This window comes from Choloepus didactylus, chromosome X (assembly GCF_015220235.1).
Source record: "Choloepus didactylus isolate mChoDid1 chromosome X, mChoDid1.pri, whole genome shotgun sequence".
Lineage (NCBI taxonomy): Eukaryota > Metazoa > Chordata > Mammalia > Pilosa > Megalonychidae > Choloepus > Choloepus didactylus.
In genome coordinates, this window is record NC_051334.1 from 123480844 (window position 1) to 123493923 (window position 13080).

At 35.8% G+C, this 13080-nt stretch overlaps 1 protein-coding gene across 4 annotated transcripts in view; it reads left to right on the forward strand.

The window, feature by feature from the left end:
- The first annotated feature begins 6234 nt into the window (after nucleotides 1–6234).
- LOC119523043 (ankyrin repeat domain-containing protein 26-like) overlaps nucleotides 6235–13080 on the forward strand; it is a 65664-nt gene continuing 58818 nt past the window's right edge. For 3 of the 4 annotated variants that reach the window (XM_037821797.1, XM_037821796.1, XM_037821799.1), the window contains exons 1-4: nucleotides 6236–6384; nucleotides 6713–6806; nucleotides 8799–8911; nucleotides 10268–10397. In XM_037821797.1, the coding sequence (XP_037677725.1) occupies nucleotides 6377–6384; nucleotides 6713–6806; nucleotides 8799–8911; nucleotides 10268–10397 (345 nt within the window). In that variant the 5' untranslated portion in view covers nucleotides 6236–6376. Of the gene's footprint in view, nucleotides 6385–6712; nucleotides 6807–8798; nucleotides 8912–10267; nucleotides 10398–13080 lie in introns of all 4 variants that reach the window. The other variant, XM_037821798.1, reaches the window with a different exon arrangement.

The following is a 13080-nucleotide window of genomic DNA, read 5'->3' on the forward strand; positions in this document are numbered from 1 at the left end:
TAGAGAATGATTCCAGGTCAACATATGACTAAATGTATGATTCCATGTGTAAAAGTCCTAATGAGGTTCACAAAGAAACAGTTTTGCACTATAGTGTTTTTTTTTTTAATTTAATTTTGTTGAGATTGTTCACGTACCATACAATTATCCAAAGAACCAAAGTCTACAATCAGTTGCCCAGGTACCATCATACAGCTGTGCATCCGTCACCACAACTAATTTTTTTCAATTTTTAGAACATTTTTATTACTCCAGAAAAGAAATAGACAAAAAAACCTCAAATCCTCCCATACCCCCAACCACCCCCCCCCCTCATTTATTGACTCATAGTATTGGCATAGAACATTTGTTACTGTTGATGAAAGAAGGTTAAAATACTATTAACTGTAGTACATAGTTTGCAATAGGTATATATTTTTTCCTATATATCCCTCTATTATTAACTTCTGGTTATGATGTCATACATTTGTTCTAGATCATGAAAGATTTCTAATATTTGTAGAGTTAATCACAGACATTGTCCACTACAAGATTCACTGTTTTATACATTCCCATCTTTTAACCTCCAACTTTCCTTCTGGTGACATACGTGACTCTAGGCTTCCCCTTTCCACCACCTTCACACACCATTCAGCACTGTTAGTTATTCTCACAATAACATGCTGTTGTCACTTCTGTCCATTTCCACATACTTAAGTTCAAAGTAGTTAAACATTCTGCTCATAATAAGCAACCGCTCCCCATTCTTTAGCCTCATTGAATATCCTGGTAACTTATATTTCATGTCTATGAATTTACATATTATAATTAGTTCATATCAATGAGATCATGCAATATTTGTCCTTATGTTTCTGACTTGTTTCACTCAATATAGTGCCCTCAAGGTTTCTTCATCAACCTGTTGTTTTTTCTTTTTTAAGACAGTTTTGTTTACTCACCATACATTCCATCCTAAGTAAACAATCGATGGTTCCCTGTATAGTCACATATTTATGTGTTCACCACCATCACCACTATCTCTGTAAGATCTCCATTTCTTCCACAAAGAAGGAGGAAGAGTCAAAGAAGGTAGACAAAAGAAAAAGAAAGAAAAAAACATGACAACTAAAAAGCGACAAAAGGAGATAGAATTAAACTAAATTAGAATAAAAGAGTCAGATGTCACCAATGCCAAGAGTCCTGTACCCCTCCCTTATGTCCCCCCTTATAGGCATTTAGCTTTGCTGTATTGCCTTTGTTACATTAAATTAAGCACAATACAATGTTTCTGTTAACTAGAGTCTCTAGTTTGCATTCATCGTATTTTTTCCCCAATACCACCCTATTTTTAACACCTTGCAAGGTTGACAGTCATTTGCTCTCCCTCATGTAAAAACATGTTTGTATATTTTATCACAATTGTTGAGCACTCCAGGTTTCACTCAGTTATACAGTCCCACTCTTTATCTTTCCTCTTTCCTTCTGATGTCCCACATGACCCTAACCTTCCTCTTTCAACCATAGTCACAGTCATCTTTGTTCAGTGTACTTAAATTGCTGTGCTACCATCACCCAAAACTGTGTCCCAAACCTCTTACTCCTGTCTTTTCCTGTCTGTCTGTAGTGCTCCCTTAATATTTCCTGAAGCACAGGTATCTTGTTCACAAACTCTCTCATTGTCTGTCTGAGAATATTTTAAACTCTCCCTCATATTTGAAGACAGTTTTGCCAGATATAGGATTCTTGGTTGGCGGTTTTTCTCTTTCAGTATCTTAAATATATCATACCACTTCCTTCTTGACTCCATGATTTCTACTGAGAAATCCACACATAGTCTTATCAAGCTTCCTTTGTATGTGATGGATCACTTTTCTCTTACTACTTTCAGGATTCTCTCTGTCTTTGACATTTGATAATCTGATTATTAAGTGTCTTGGCATAGGTCTATTCAGATCTGTTCTATTTGGGGTACACTGCACTTCTTGGTTCTGTAATTTTATGTCTTTCATAAGAGATGGGAAATTTTCATTGATTATTTCCTCTATTATTGCTTCTGCCCCTTTTCCCTTCTCTTCTTCTGGGACACCCATGACACACACATTTATGCACTTCATATTGTCATTCAGTTCCCTGAGACATTGCTCATAGTTTTCCATTCTTTTCCCTAGCTGTTCTTTTCTGTGTAGGATTTCAGGTTTCTTGTTCTCCACTTCTGAGTATTTTCTTCTGCCTCTTGAGATCTGCTGTTGTATGTCTCCATTGTGTTTTTCATCTCTTGTTTTGTGCCTTTCATTTCCATAGATTCTGCCAGTTGTTTTTTTAAACTTGCGACTTCTACCTTATGTTCACCCAGTGTTTCTTTATAGCCTTCATCTCTTTTGCCATATCTTTCCTGAACTCATTGATTTGGTTTTTTATTTGATTTAGCATATTTCTTTGTAAGTCTTTAATAGATTGTTTCATTAAAGTAAAACAATATCTCAGCCGTATCTTGATTGAGGTGTAAGTTTGTTCCTGTGACTGGGCCATATCTTCATTTTGCCTAGTGTAGATTTTAATTTTCTGTTGTCTAGGCATCTGGTTTTCTTGGTTACCCCAATCAGATTTTCCCAGACCAGACTGGGTTCAGGTCTCAGAGTGGGGTTATATTCAGTTTCAAATCTCCCTGTGGGTGTGTCTTAGAGATTGACAGTCTTTCCTGTGAGGTCTCTAGCTGCTGTGCTTTTCCTAACCTGCTCAGTAGGTGGCACCTGTCAGCCTGTCGCTCTTGACTGGTGTAAGAAGGTGTGGCCTCCTTAGTTTCTGGTTTGGCTCTCTTCCCCCAGGCTCTAGGGTCTGGTGCTGAAGGTAAGGCAGGTAGTAGAGCTGGGCTCCACCTCCTTCCTCTTAGGGAAGATACACTCCCTAGGGAGTTATCATCTGCATTTGAATTATTGTTTCTCTCACTCTGTTATCTCCACCCCTCTCTGGGTCAGAGTGCTGTGAACTGAAAATGGCAGGGGCTCTCTCCACTGAAAATTGCTGAGGCTCTCTCCACTGAGCTGCTCAGGTTGAGAGAGAGTAAAAGGGACAGAAAGCCCCCTTTTAGAGCCAGTACATGGTCCCCCGGTTTTACTGGTCAGCCAGAGGTAACACCTTGTCTTCTGGTCTCCCTCTCCCAGGACAGATGAGTCTTCTGATTCTTTAAGTTCAGTCATCACTAAAAGCCTCTGTATACTTGTTGGGGGTTTGTAGCTTGTATTCAGTTGTCCACATTTGTTAATTAAAACCCCAGTTGGAAGTGGGCTGAGCTATATTTACTTGTTCAGAGAGTGCTGCTTTCTACCACAGTGAGGTTTTGCAGCTCAGCCTGCCATGAGGGTGGGGGCTCCTGGCATGGTTCTGCAGTTTTTACTTACAGATTTTATGCTGTAGTCTCAGGCATTCCTCCCAATCCAGGTTAGTGTACGATGTGTGGACAGTCATGGTTGTCCCCCAGCAGTTATTCTAAATTATTTACCAGTTGTTCCTGGTTGTTTATTAGTTGTTCCAGGGGACTAACTAAATTCCACTCCTCTCTCTGCCGGCGTCTTGCCTCCTCCTCCTATTTTAGAACATTTTCCTTATACCAGAAAGAATAAGAATAAGAATAAAAAATAAAGCTAAAAAAGAACACCCAAATCATCCCCCCATCCCACCCTATTTTTCATTTAGTTTTTGTCCTTATTTTTCTACTCATCCATCCATACACTGGACAAAGGGGAGTGTGGTCCATGTGGCTTCCCCAATCACACTGCAACCCCTTGTAAGCTACACTGTTATACAATCATCTTCAAGAGTCAAGGCTACTGGGTTGGAGTTTGATAGTTTCAGGTATTTACTTCTAGCTATTCCACTACATTAAAACCTAAAAAGTGTTATCTATATAGTGCATAAGAATGTCCACCAGAGTGACCTCTCGACTCCATTTGAAATCTATCACCCAGTGGAACTTTATTTCGTTTCATTTCACATCCCCTTTTTGGTCAAGAAGATTTTCTCAATCCCATGATGCCAGGTCCAGATTCATCCCCATGAGTCATATCCTGCATTGTCAGGGAGATTTACACCCCTGGGAGTTGGGTCCCATGTAGCGGGGAGGGCAATGAGATCACCCACCAAGGTGGCTTAGCTAGAGAGAGAGAGCCACATCTGAGCAACAAAGAGGAGGTACTCAGTGGGAGACTTAGGCACAATTATAAGCAGGATTATCCTCTCCTTTGCAATAACATGCTTCATAAGGTCAAACCCCAAGATAGAGTGCTTGGCATACCAAACCTTTAGTCCTCAATGTTTGTGAGAACATCAGCAACAATCCAGTATCATGTACTCCATTTAATTGTCCTTATCTCTTTAGTCTCTTTCTTTATTTTTAATTGCAGCAACATATATACAACAGAAACCTTCCCATCCCAACCCCTCCCAAGTATACCATTTGATGGGATTAATCACATTCACAATGTTGTAGTACTCTCACCACCATCCTTACTAGAACTTTCCCTTCACCCCAAACAAACCCTACATTCATTTTGCATTTTCTCACCATTGCCCCTGGCCCCCACATCTCATAATCTGTATTCTACTTTCTGTCTCTATGAGTTTGCATATTCTCTGATATTTTCTTTGTGGTTACCATGGATCTTAAATTTAGCATCCTAAATATATAAAAATCTTGTTTGCTTTGATATCAACTTAAATTTCTGTAGCATACCATAATCTATATTCTTATACACCCTCTGTCCCCCCACCCTTACGTAGTTTTTGTCAAAAATTACGTATTTATACATTTGAGTCCAAAAACATTGATTTATCATTATATTTTATGCTTTTGCCTTTTAGATTCCTGTAGGGTATCTTTGAGATACTGGTATCATAAACTTTTTATTCTCTTTATTCTAAGCAATAGTTTAAGCAATTAAACATAAAATCAAAAACATTTAATCCAATATAAGAGAATTGTTCAACAAAATGCGTATCTTTTTTTTTTTTTTTCACTATGAAAAAAGTTCCAAATTTAACTTCCTTCATTATGCAGTCAAAACTGGGATTTACTTTACAGCACTGGAGCAACTGTAAGCTCTGGGAACTGACTTTTCTCACATGGCATAGTATATAACCTCAATCTGCCCAGCAGAGTATTTGCTAAAGCAGCCCAACATTTACAGTTGCTGGGACTGAATTGATTGGAAACCTTGATTTGGCAATTCTAGTTAGTTGCTTGAGGCTGCCCCTGATGGTCAGGTCAGTTATCCACTAACTACTCAACTCCACGAGGCACTATTTGCATTGTAACCCATGACCATTGCCGACTTTAATGGTACAGAGAGAATATAACTTACAAATTATTATAAGAGGAAGAAGGTACTGTTGGCTAGTGAGATTTGTGAAAGTTTTATGAAGCACTGGGGACTTTTTCTGGGCCTCATGCTCCCTAACTGATGCCAATTTTCGATGGTGTAATGAAAAGTGATTAATTATAACATGTATAGGAGAATGCTTTCGTTGGCAGACCATCTGCCTAATATACCAAATTTTATTAGAGCATACAATTTATTAACAATAACAGTGCTACTAGCAAACACTGATATTTAGCTTACTTTGTGTCAGAGACTCTTCTAAGTACTTTACATATGTTCCCTAATTTAATCTTCCTAGCATCCCAATGAGGTAAATACTATTCTTACCTCCATTTTACAGATGAAGAAACTGAGACACAGGTAGTTTAAGTAATTTGCTGAAGGTCACACAGCTGGTAACTGGTGGAGCTGGGATTCAGACCCAGGCAATCTGGGTCATGTTTAGACCCTAGCAATCTGACTTCTGCCTCTCAAAGTATTCTGTGAAACATCTGGCTGCCACCTAAAGTAGCATGTTAACTTTTATAATCACTGCCATTGTCTTTCACATATGTGAATATCTTAAATTATAAGTGATACGGTAGTACTTGAAATAAAAAATATAAATGCTTAATAATGTAACTTCCTATCTTTCCCTGTTCTACTGCTCTGTGAATTTCAGTATGTAGCTGATAAAATATATCTTAAAAACAAGAATAGTATTGTCTTTTAGTACTAGAGCTGGGATTGGTAAACTTTTCTGTAAAGTGCCAGATAGTAAATATTTTAGGCTTTGTGGGTCATAAGGTCTCAGTCTCAACTATAGTACTTATGTCTACCATAGCATGAAAGTAGCCAGAAATAATACTCAAATTAATCGGCATGGCTGTGGTCCAATGAAATTTTAGTTACCAAAATGGGTGGAGGCTGGATTTGTGCTAGATTTTCAGTAAAGTGTTTTCTATTGTTTTTTGTTTCAGTTGCAAGAAGCACAGGCTCAACATACAGAGGCAGTACAATGTGCTGAGAGGACACAAGATCACATGCAAAAGTATGATTTAAAGCAGCACAGAAAATAACTTGAGTATTTTTAGAACAATAAGCATAATAGTTTCAAAATTATATCGATCATGATAATAAACACATCTGAGTGAAGCCAAGGAAAAATTTCAGCTTGAACTCTTTTGAAATGCAGAATTTTTGTACCTTGTCTCTATTATACAAATCACATGTAGAAATATGGTATAATTGCCAGATCATCTACTATTCAAATTTTTAAAAATTTATGTAATTACACTTTCAGGTGTTTGTTCAGAAATTATGTAGTATTTTTTTTTAATATATGTGTAAGAATGATTATTTTAAAATATACATTTTAGGCTTGAAATTGAAAACATCAAGTTAAAAGTTACAATCAAAAAGCAAATGGGCAAAATTGAACAGCTTCAGAAAAACTTATTGGGTACAAATTTGGTAAGTCAATCTCTTAATTTCTGTCATATGCAAAAGGAAATTTTGTTTCTCTAGTAGTAGTTTATAATACTATCTTAGACAATATGAAAAGTCTCACTAATATAAAATAGTTATTGAATTCATATTGGTACTACTTGCATTGGTATAATTCCTCATCAGTCTTTAGAGAATGTTGGCTAAAGTTGTAAAATTAATGATTTTGTTGGTAAGATTTTAATTAAAAAAGACAGTGATAGTCTAAAAATAATATTTTATTATATGTTTTTTGAATTCTAAGAGATTTTAGTAGTCATTTCATGTAGAATTCTGAGTTTCTCATGTGGTTAAAACTCTTGATTTAGGGGAATTTTGATACTGAAGTGTTTTTAATGTTATAATTTGTACATCTGATTAGGAATGAATACTAGGTCATTGTGCAAGTATTTTTCCCAAAGGAATGTATTTTCTCATTGCTGGATTTTACAAAAGGAAAGAGGTGGGTGACAGTGAGGAAGTAGAAATGGCTGTTTAAACAGGGTCCTACAGAATTGCATAGTACTCCTAGCATTGCAAGTTCAGAAACTAATTTTTTACCCACGTGCCAGAGTTAATCAGCTCTTCAAGGATTTAGTAAAATCAAAACTCAGAAAAGGTTGGTATGTAATCCTGGATACCCATTTATTAATGTATGTTGAAAACTATGTAACTCATTTACCAAGCAGAATAGGATTCTCCTGTCATTGAATTAGTTCATGCTCTCCCTTGTACGAGAGGCTCCCTATCAATGAAGATCAGAAGGTTGCATCATGAGTATTAAGTTGGAGCAAAGAGGTAGATGATCCTACTAACTAGTTTAATTCAAAATAGCTAGATTCTGGCAATTCCATTATACAGATAATACCTCCCCAGGGAAGTGGGGGCATTTATGCTCACTAGTCTAGAAGGCCTTCTCATGGCCAAAGAACCATTGAAAATTATCTTTTTCTAGACTTCATATAAGTTAGCCTCATTGTATCAGCCTACTCTTCACACAGATGACATGGCAATATGTTGATAAGGAGTTTTCTGTGAATGAAAGTGTCAGAAGATATCCCCTTACAATGTCATCCAGGCAGTGGAAAGGGCCAAGGTTGCTATCATTTAGACATGTAGAGGGATTAGAGGGGCAGAAGGGAAGGCGTGGTCACTATAACAGTTGTGCTGAGAAGTAAAGCAGGGTAAGGCTAAAAAAAGATCCTTGGTGACCCTCAGAAATTTTTATTGGATTTACAGAATTGTAAATCAGATTTTAGTGTAAACAAGGAGAACAAGTGATGAAAAGCTGGATATGTGGATGAGACCATGCATTAAAGAATATTAGAGCCCAGGGGAAGGGGAGAAACAGGATGCAAGAACAGGCCACAAGGATTAGGCAAAAGTTATGTTTTCACCTGATAGAGAAGATGACTTAAACTTTACTTGAAGAGAGAAGGGGTTAATAGAAAAGGAGAAATTGAAACCCATGGGAAAGTTCTTATAGATAATGTGAGTATTTATCTCCTCCTCAAGTCAGATGAGAATGAAACATGTAATGGGGACTACATGTGAATTTTCCAGAGATTGACTTAGTAAGATGTGGTGGAACGATACTTGGAATATTGATGAAGATGTTACTAGGGCATCTTTAGAAACTAAAATGTGAATATATCCATTCTATACCCATTCTATTTTTTTTAATTTCATGAATACTTAGTATTTATGTCTAAAAACCTCTGTTTTAAACAAATTTTGGTGATTTAAATTCCAGAAAACATAATGATGAAAATGTAAAATCACTTCAAGCTATTTTAAGAAAAGTCTTACTATTTTTTAATTGTCCTTATTGGCCTCAGGTTTATAAAACACCATTTTATAAATTTGTCTAAACATATAAGAGTCATGAACTTATGAGAAATATTTTCAAAAGGAAGAGTCTCTAGATTTTAAGAAATAATTTTCTTTTACAAGTTTTTCTTTAAATTTTTTTTTCCAAAGTCTGAGGAAGAAAAGGAACAATTAAAGAAACTTACTGAGTTGAAACAATCTCTGGAATATCATTTGGATCAAGAAATGAAGAAAAATGGTGAATTAGAAAAAGAGATTATTGGGTAAGATTTTAATATTTCTGATCATTCCAACTATGTATTTAATTAAATGAGTTCATTGTAACTTAATTAAAATATGAATACTGATTCATTTTATATTTGCATTTTCCTAGTTAAACAGATTATTCTATTTTGAAGTTTACTTCAGAAACTCACAGCACAATCTAATTTTTTTGAATGTCAAAATGCTGTATTTAATCTTAACATTGATTTTAAAACAATAATGACAATGCCTTTTTTAATTAGAGAAGTTGTAGGGTTACAGAAAAATCATGCATAAAGTACAGAGTTCCCATGTAATGACAATGCCTTTTGCATATTTAATGTCCACCGCACTCCTCATCATCTACCTTGAATTTTTACTTCAGTAAGATATCTTTGCTGTCTTTGGTAATCTTGCCTTCTTTCAGTAGTGTTCTTCTCTTTAGTATTCAAGTATTTTAATATCTAAAAACCCATCTGTGTCTTCCTTAACAGCATCAAAATCAATCTTGTTTTGGCTTATGTGTTGTTTCTGCCTTTTATTTTTTGAGCTATCAAATATACACACAAAAAATATATGCATAACTTAAGAATAAAATGAAGAGTCATGTTTCTACCATCCAAATGAAACAATGGAATATTCCCAATGCGTTTGAAACCCCCAACAAGGCTCCCTTTCTGTTTTTGCTGATACCTTAAGTTTGTTCTCTGAATCTGATCAATAGTTTCCTCTCATTTCACTCTGTCATTCTCTGTATTGTTTTGCATGCCTGTCATTTTAAAAGTGTACCAGCAAAGAGCTCTAGTTCTCTTCTTAAAGCTGACTTCCTTTCTTTTCAAGCTCTGTTTCCTTTTTCCCCTCAACTCAGACTTCAGAGATTTTTCTTTCCTGTTCTTTTTATACTTTCAATAATTTTCATGAGGTTTTTTGAGTACACTCTTCTTGTAGAATAAGACTATGGTCAACAGAGAGCAAAATGGATTTTTGATGTCTTTGCAAAACATTCATATATAATTAGGCTTTTCTTCTCCTCAGATCCTGATATAGGGGTTATAGCTAATAAATTTAAAAATAGTTCAATGTTTTGCATTCATGAATTAAAAATGGATTTTAATAATTATAAGAAGTCTTTATAAATAGTGCAGTATTAAACTCTTTTTGCCATGGATGTCATAATTTTTCTTCATGATTTTATTTACCTAGACTGCAATTTAGTTAGATTGCTTTCGGACAATTTTAGATTAAAACAAATGAGAGTATTGTAATGTATAGATTTGTGTTTCCTATATGATAGAACAGAATATCTGTTTAAATAAAATTATTAAATATTAACTCTTAAAGAACTTGATTTTTACTCATTGTGTACATTACTGCAGATTTAAGAAACTCTTAAAGATGACAAGGAAGGAGTCAAATGAATATGAAAATGGAGAACTTAGTTTCCGTGGAGATTTAAAACCCAAGCAAATTGAAATGGATAGTCAGATTACTATGCTAAAAGTTCAGGTAATTTTTAATTAGTTTTGGGGCAAAAACATTTACTTTTGGGAAATATAATTCACTCAATGCTTTGAACTGTTCAATAAAGTTTTTTTCTATTAATTTTAGAGACTTGATACCAAGAAAAAGACAACTTTTATGTATATATATTTTTTCCTATAAAAAGGGCATAGTGTTGATTCTTTTGTTTTGAACCCTGGCCAGTTATCTAAAACCAAGCTGTACATCATTATAAGACCCCAAATCAAAAGCACCAAATCATTTTTTTTGTAACCAGTTTATTGAGATGTAATTTAATGTACCATACAATTCACCTATTTAAAATGTACAGTTCACTGTTCATTGGCTTTTAGTATACTCACAGAATTGTACAATCATGGCCAAAATCAGTTTTATAACATTTCCCTCACCCCAGAAAGGAAACCCTGTACCCTTTCACCAGCATCCTCCAGTCTCTTCTCCCCTCCCCTGCCAGTCCTAGTCTACCAACAATCTACTCTCTGTCTCTACAGATTTGCCTATTCTGAACATTTCATATAGATGGAATCACACAATATGTGGTCCTTTGTGACTGACTTCTTTCACTTAGCATGATGTTTTCAAGGTTCATTCATGTTGTAGCATGTATCAGTACATTTCTTTTTATTGCCAAATAATGTTCCATTTGTGGATTTAACTGCGTTTTTTTATCCATTCATCAGTAGATGGACCACCAGGTTGTTTCCACTTTTTGGCTGTTATGAATAATACTGCCATAAACACTTATGTACATGTTTTCATTTCTCTTGGGTATATACCTAAAGAGTTGAATCACTGGGTTAAAATGGTGACTCTGTATAACATTTTTAGGAACTATCAGTCTGTTTTCCAAAGTGGCTGAACCATTTTACATTCCCCCTAGCATCCTTGCCCAGAACTTATTATTATCAGGTCTTTTTTGATATAGACATCCTGGTGGGTGTGAAGTAGCACCGCATGTGGTCTTGATTTGTATTTACCTGACAACTAATGAAATTGATCTTTTCATGTGTTTAATGTGTTTATTGGCCATTTGTATACCTTTTTTGGAGAACTGTGTATTCATATCCTTTGCCCATTTGTTAATTGAGTTATTTGTTTTTTTATTATTGAGGTGTAAGATAGATGTATATCCTAGATACAAATCCCTTATCAAATATGTGATATTTGCAAATATTTTCTCCCACTCAGAGGCTTGCCTTTTCACTTTCTTAATGGTGTCCTTTGAGGCACAAATGTTTTTAATTTTGATGAAACCAGTTTATCTTTTTTCTTTAGTTACTTATGCTTTGCTGTCGTATTTAAGAAATCATTCCCAAATCCAAAGTCATAAAGATTTACACCTGTGTTTTCTTCTCAGAGTTTTATAGTTTAAGCTCTTAAATTTAACTCTCATATTTTGAATTAATTTTTATATAGGGTTGAGGTTTAGGGATCCAACTTCATTCTTTTGCAAGTGAATATCCAGTTGTCCCAACACTATTTGTTAAAAGAGTGTTTTTCCCCCATTGGGTGGTCTTGGCACCTGTTTTGGTTTCCTAGGCTGCTCAAGCAAATGCCATGAAATGGGTCGGATTAAACAATGGGAACTTATTTGCTCATGGTTTTGAGACTAGGAAAAGATCCAAATCAAGACATCATCAAGGCGATGCTTTCTCCCTGAAGACTGGCATTTTGGGGCTGGCTGCCAGTGATCCTTGGTTCCTCTGTCACATGGCAAGGTCCATGGTGGCATCTCCTGGTCTCTTCCTTCTCTTCTGGGTTTCTTTTCAGCTTCTTGCTTCCTGTGACTTTCTCTTTTTCTGGATTTCATTCTCTTATAAAGGACTCCAGTAATAGGATTAAGACCCATTCTAGCTGAGGTGGGCCACACCCTATCTGAAGTAACCTCAGCAAAAGGTCCTACTTACAAAGGGTTCACACCCACAGGCATGGATTAACTTTAAGAGCATGTTTTTTCTGGGGTACATACAGCTTCTAACCACCACCACACCCCTGCTGGAAATTAGTTGACTATAAATGTGTGGTTTTATTTCTAGATTCTCAATTTTATTTCATTGATATATATATATATATATATCTAATCCTTATGCCAGTACCAAATCAGACTTTATGAGAACTGTTTCCTAGTTATCCTGCCTATTACCATTTGTCTTATGTAATATTAAAAAGTCAGTGTGTAGTGGAAGGAGCCTATGGCCAACTTAGGTCTTTGCTGGCTCTTTGACTTGAAGGGAAGTCAGGCTTATATACAATACAAAAAGATAGAATGTGTCCTTTTCTTTCCTCCTTTCAGGTCTTTAGTTTTTTTCCCCAGTGCCTCTCCCTTCACTCCCATCTCCATCAGCTCTGTGCTGACTCAGTCTACTGTTCGCTTCATGATCTTTTATTACTAACTCCTTATAATTCATATGCTCATCCATAGATGTCACCATCTAAAAAGGAGATTAAGTCTAAGCTTTTGTCTTTAGAAATGTAGCTAATTCATCATCTTATAATTCACAATTAGATTCTCTTTTGATCTGGTTCTTGAGAGTAACCCTGGAGCTGATCCTGGGCACAGTTTTAGGTGGACTCGAAGGCTGGGGGCTGGAGTCACCTGGAGGTTTGTTCACTCACAAGTCTGGCTGTTGGTACTGGCTATTGGCTGGAACTTTAGTTGGGGCAGGCA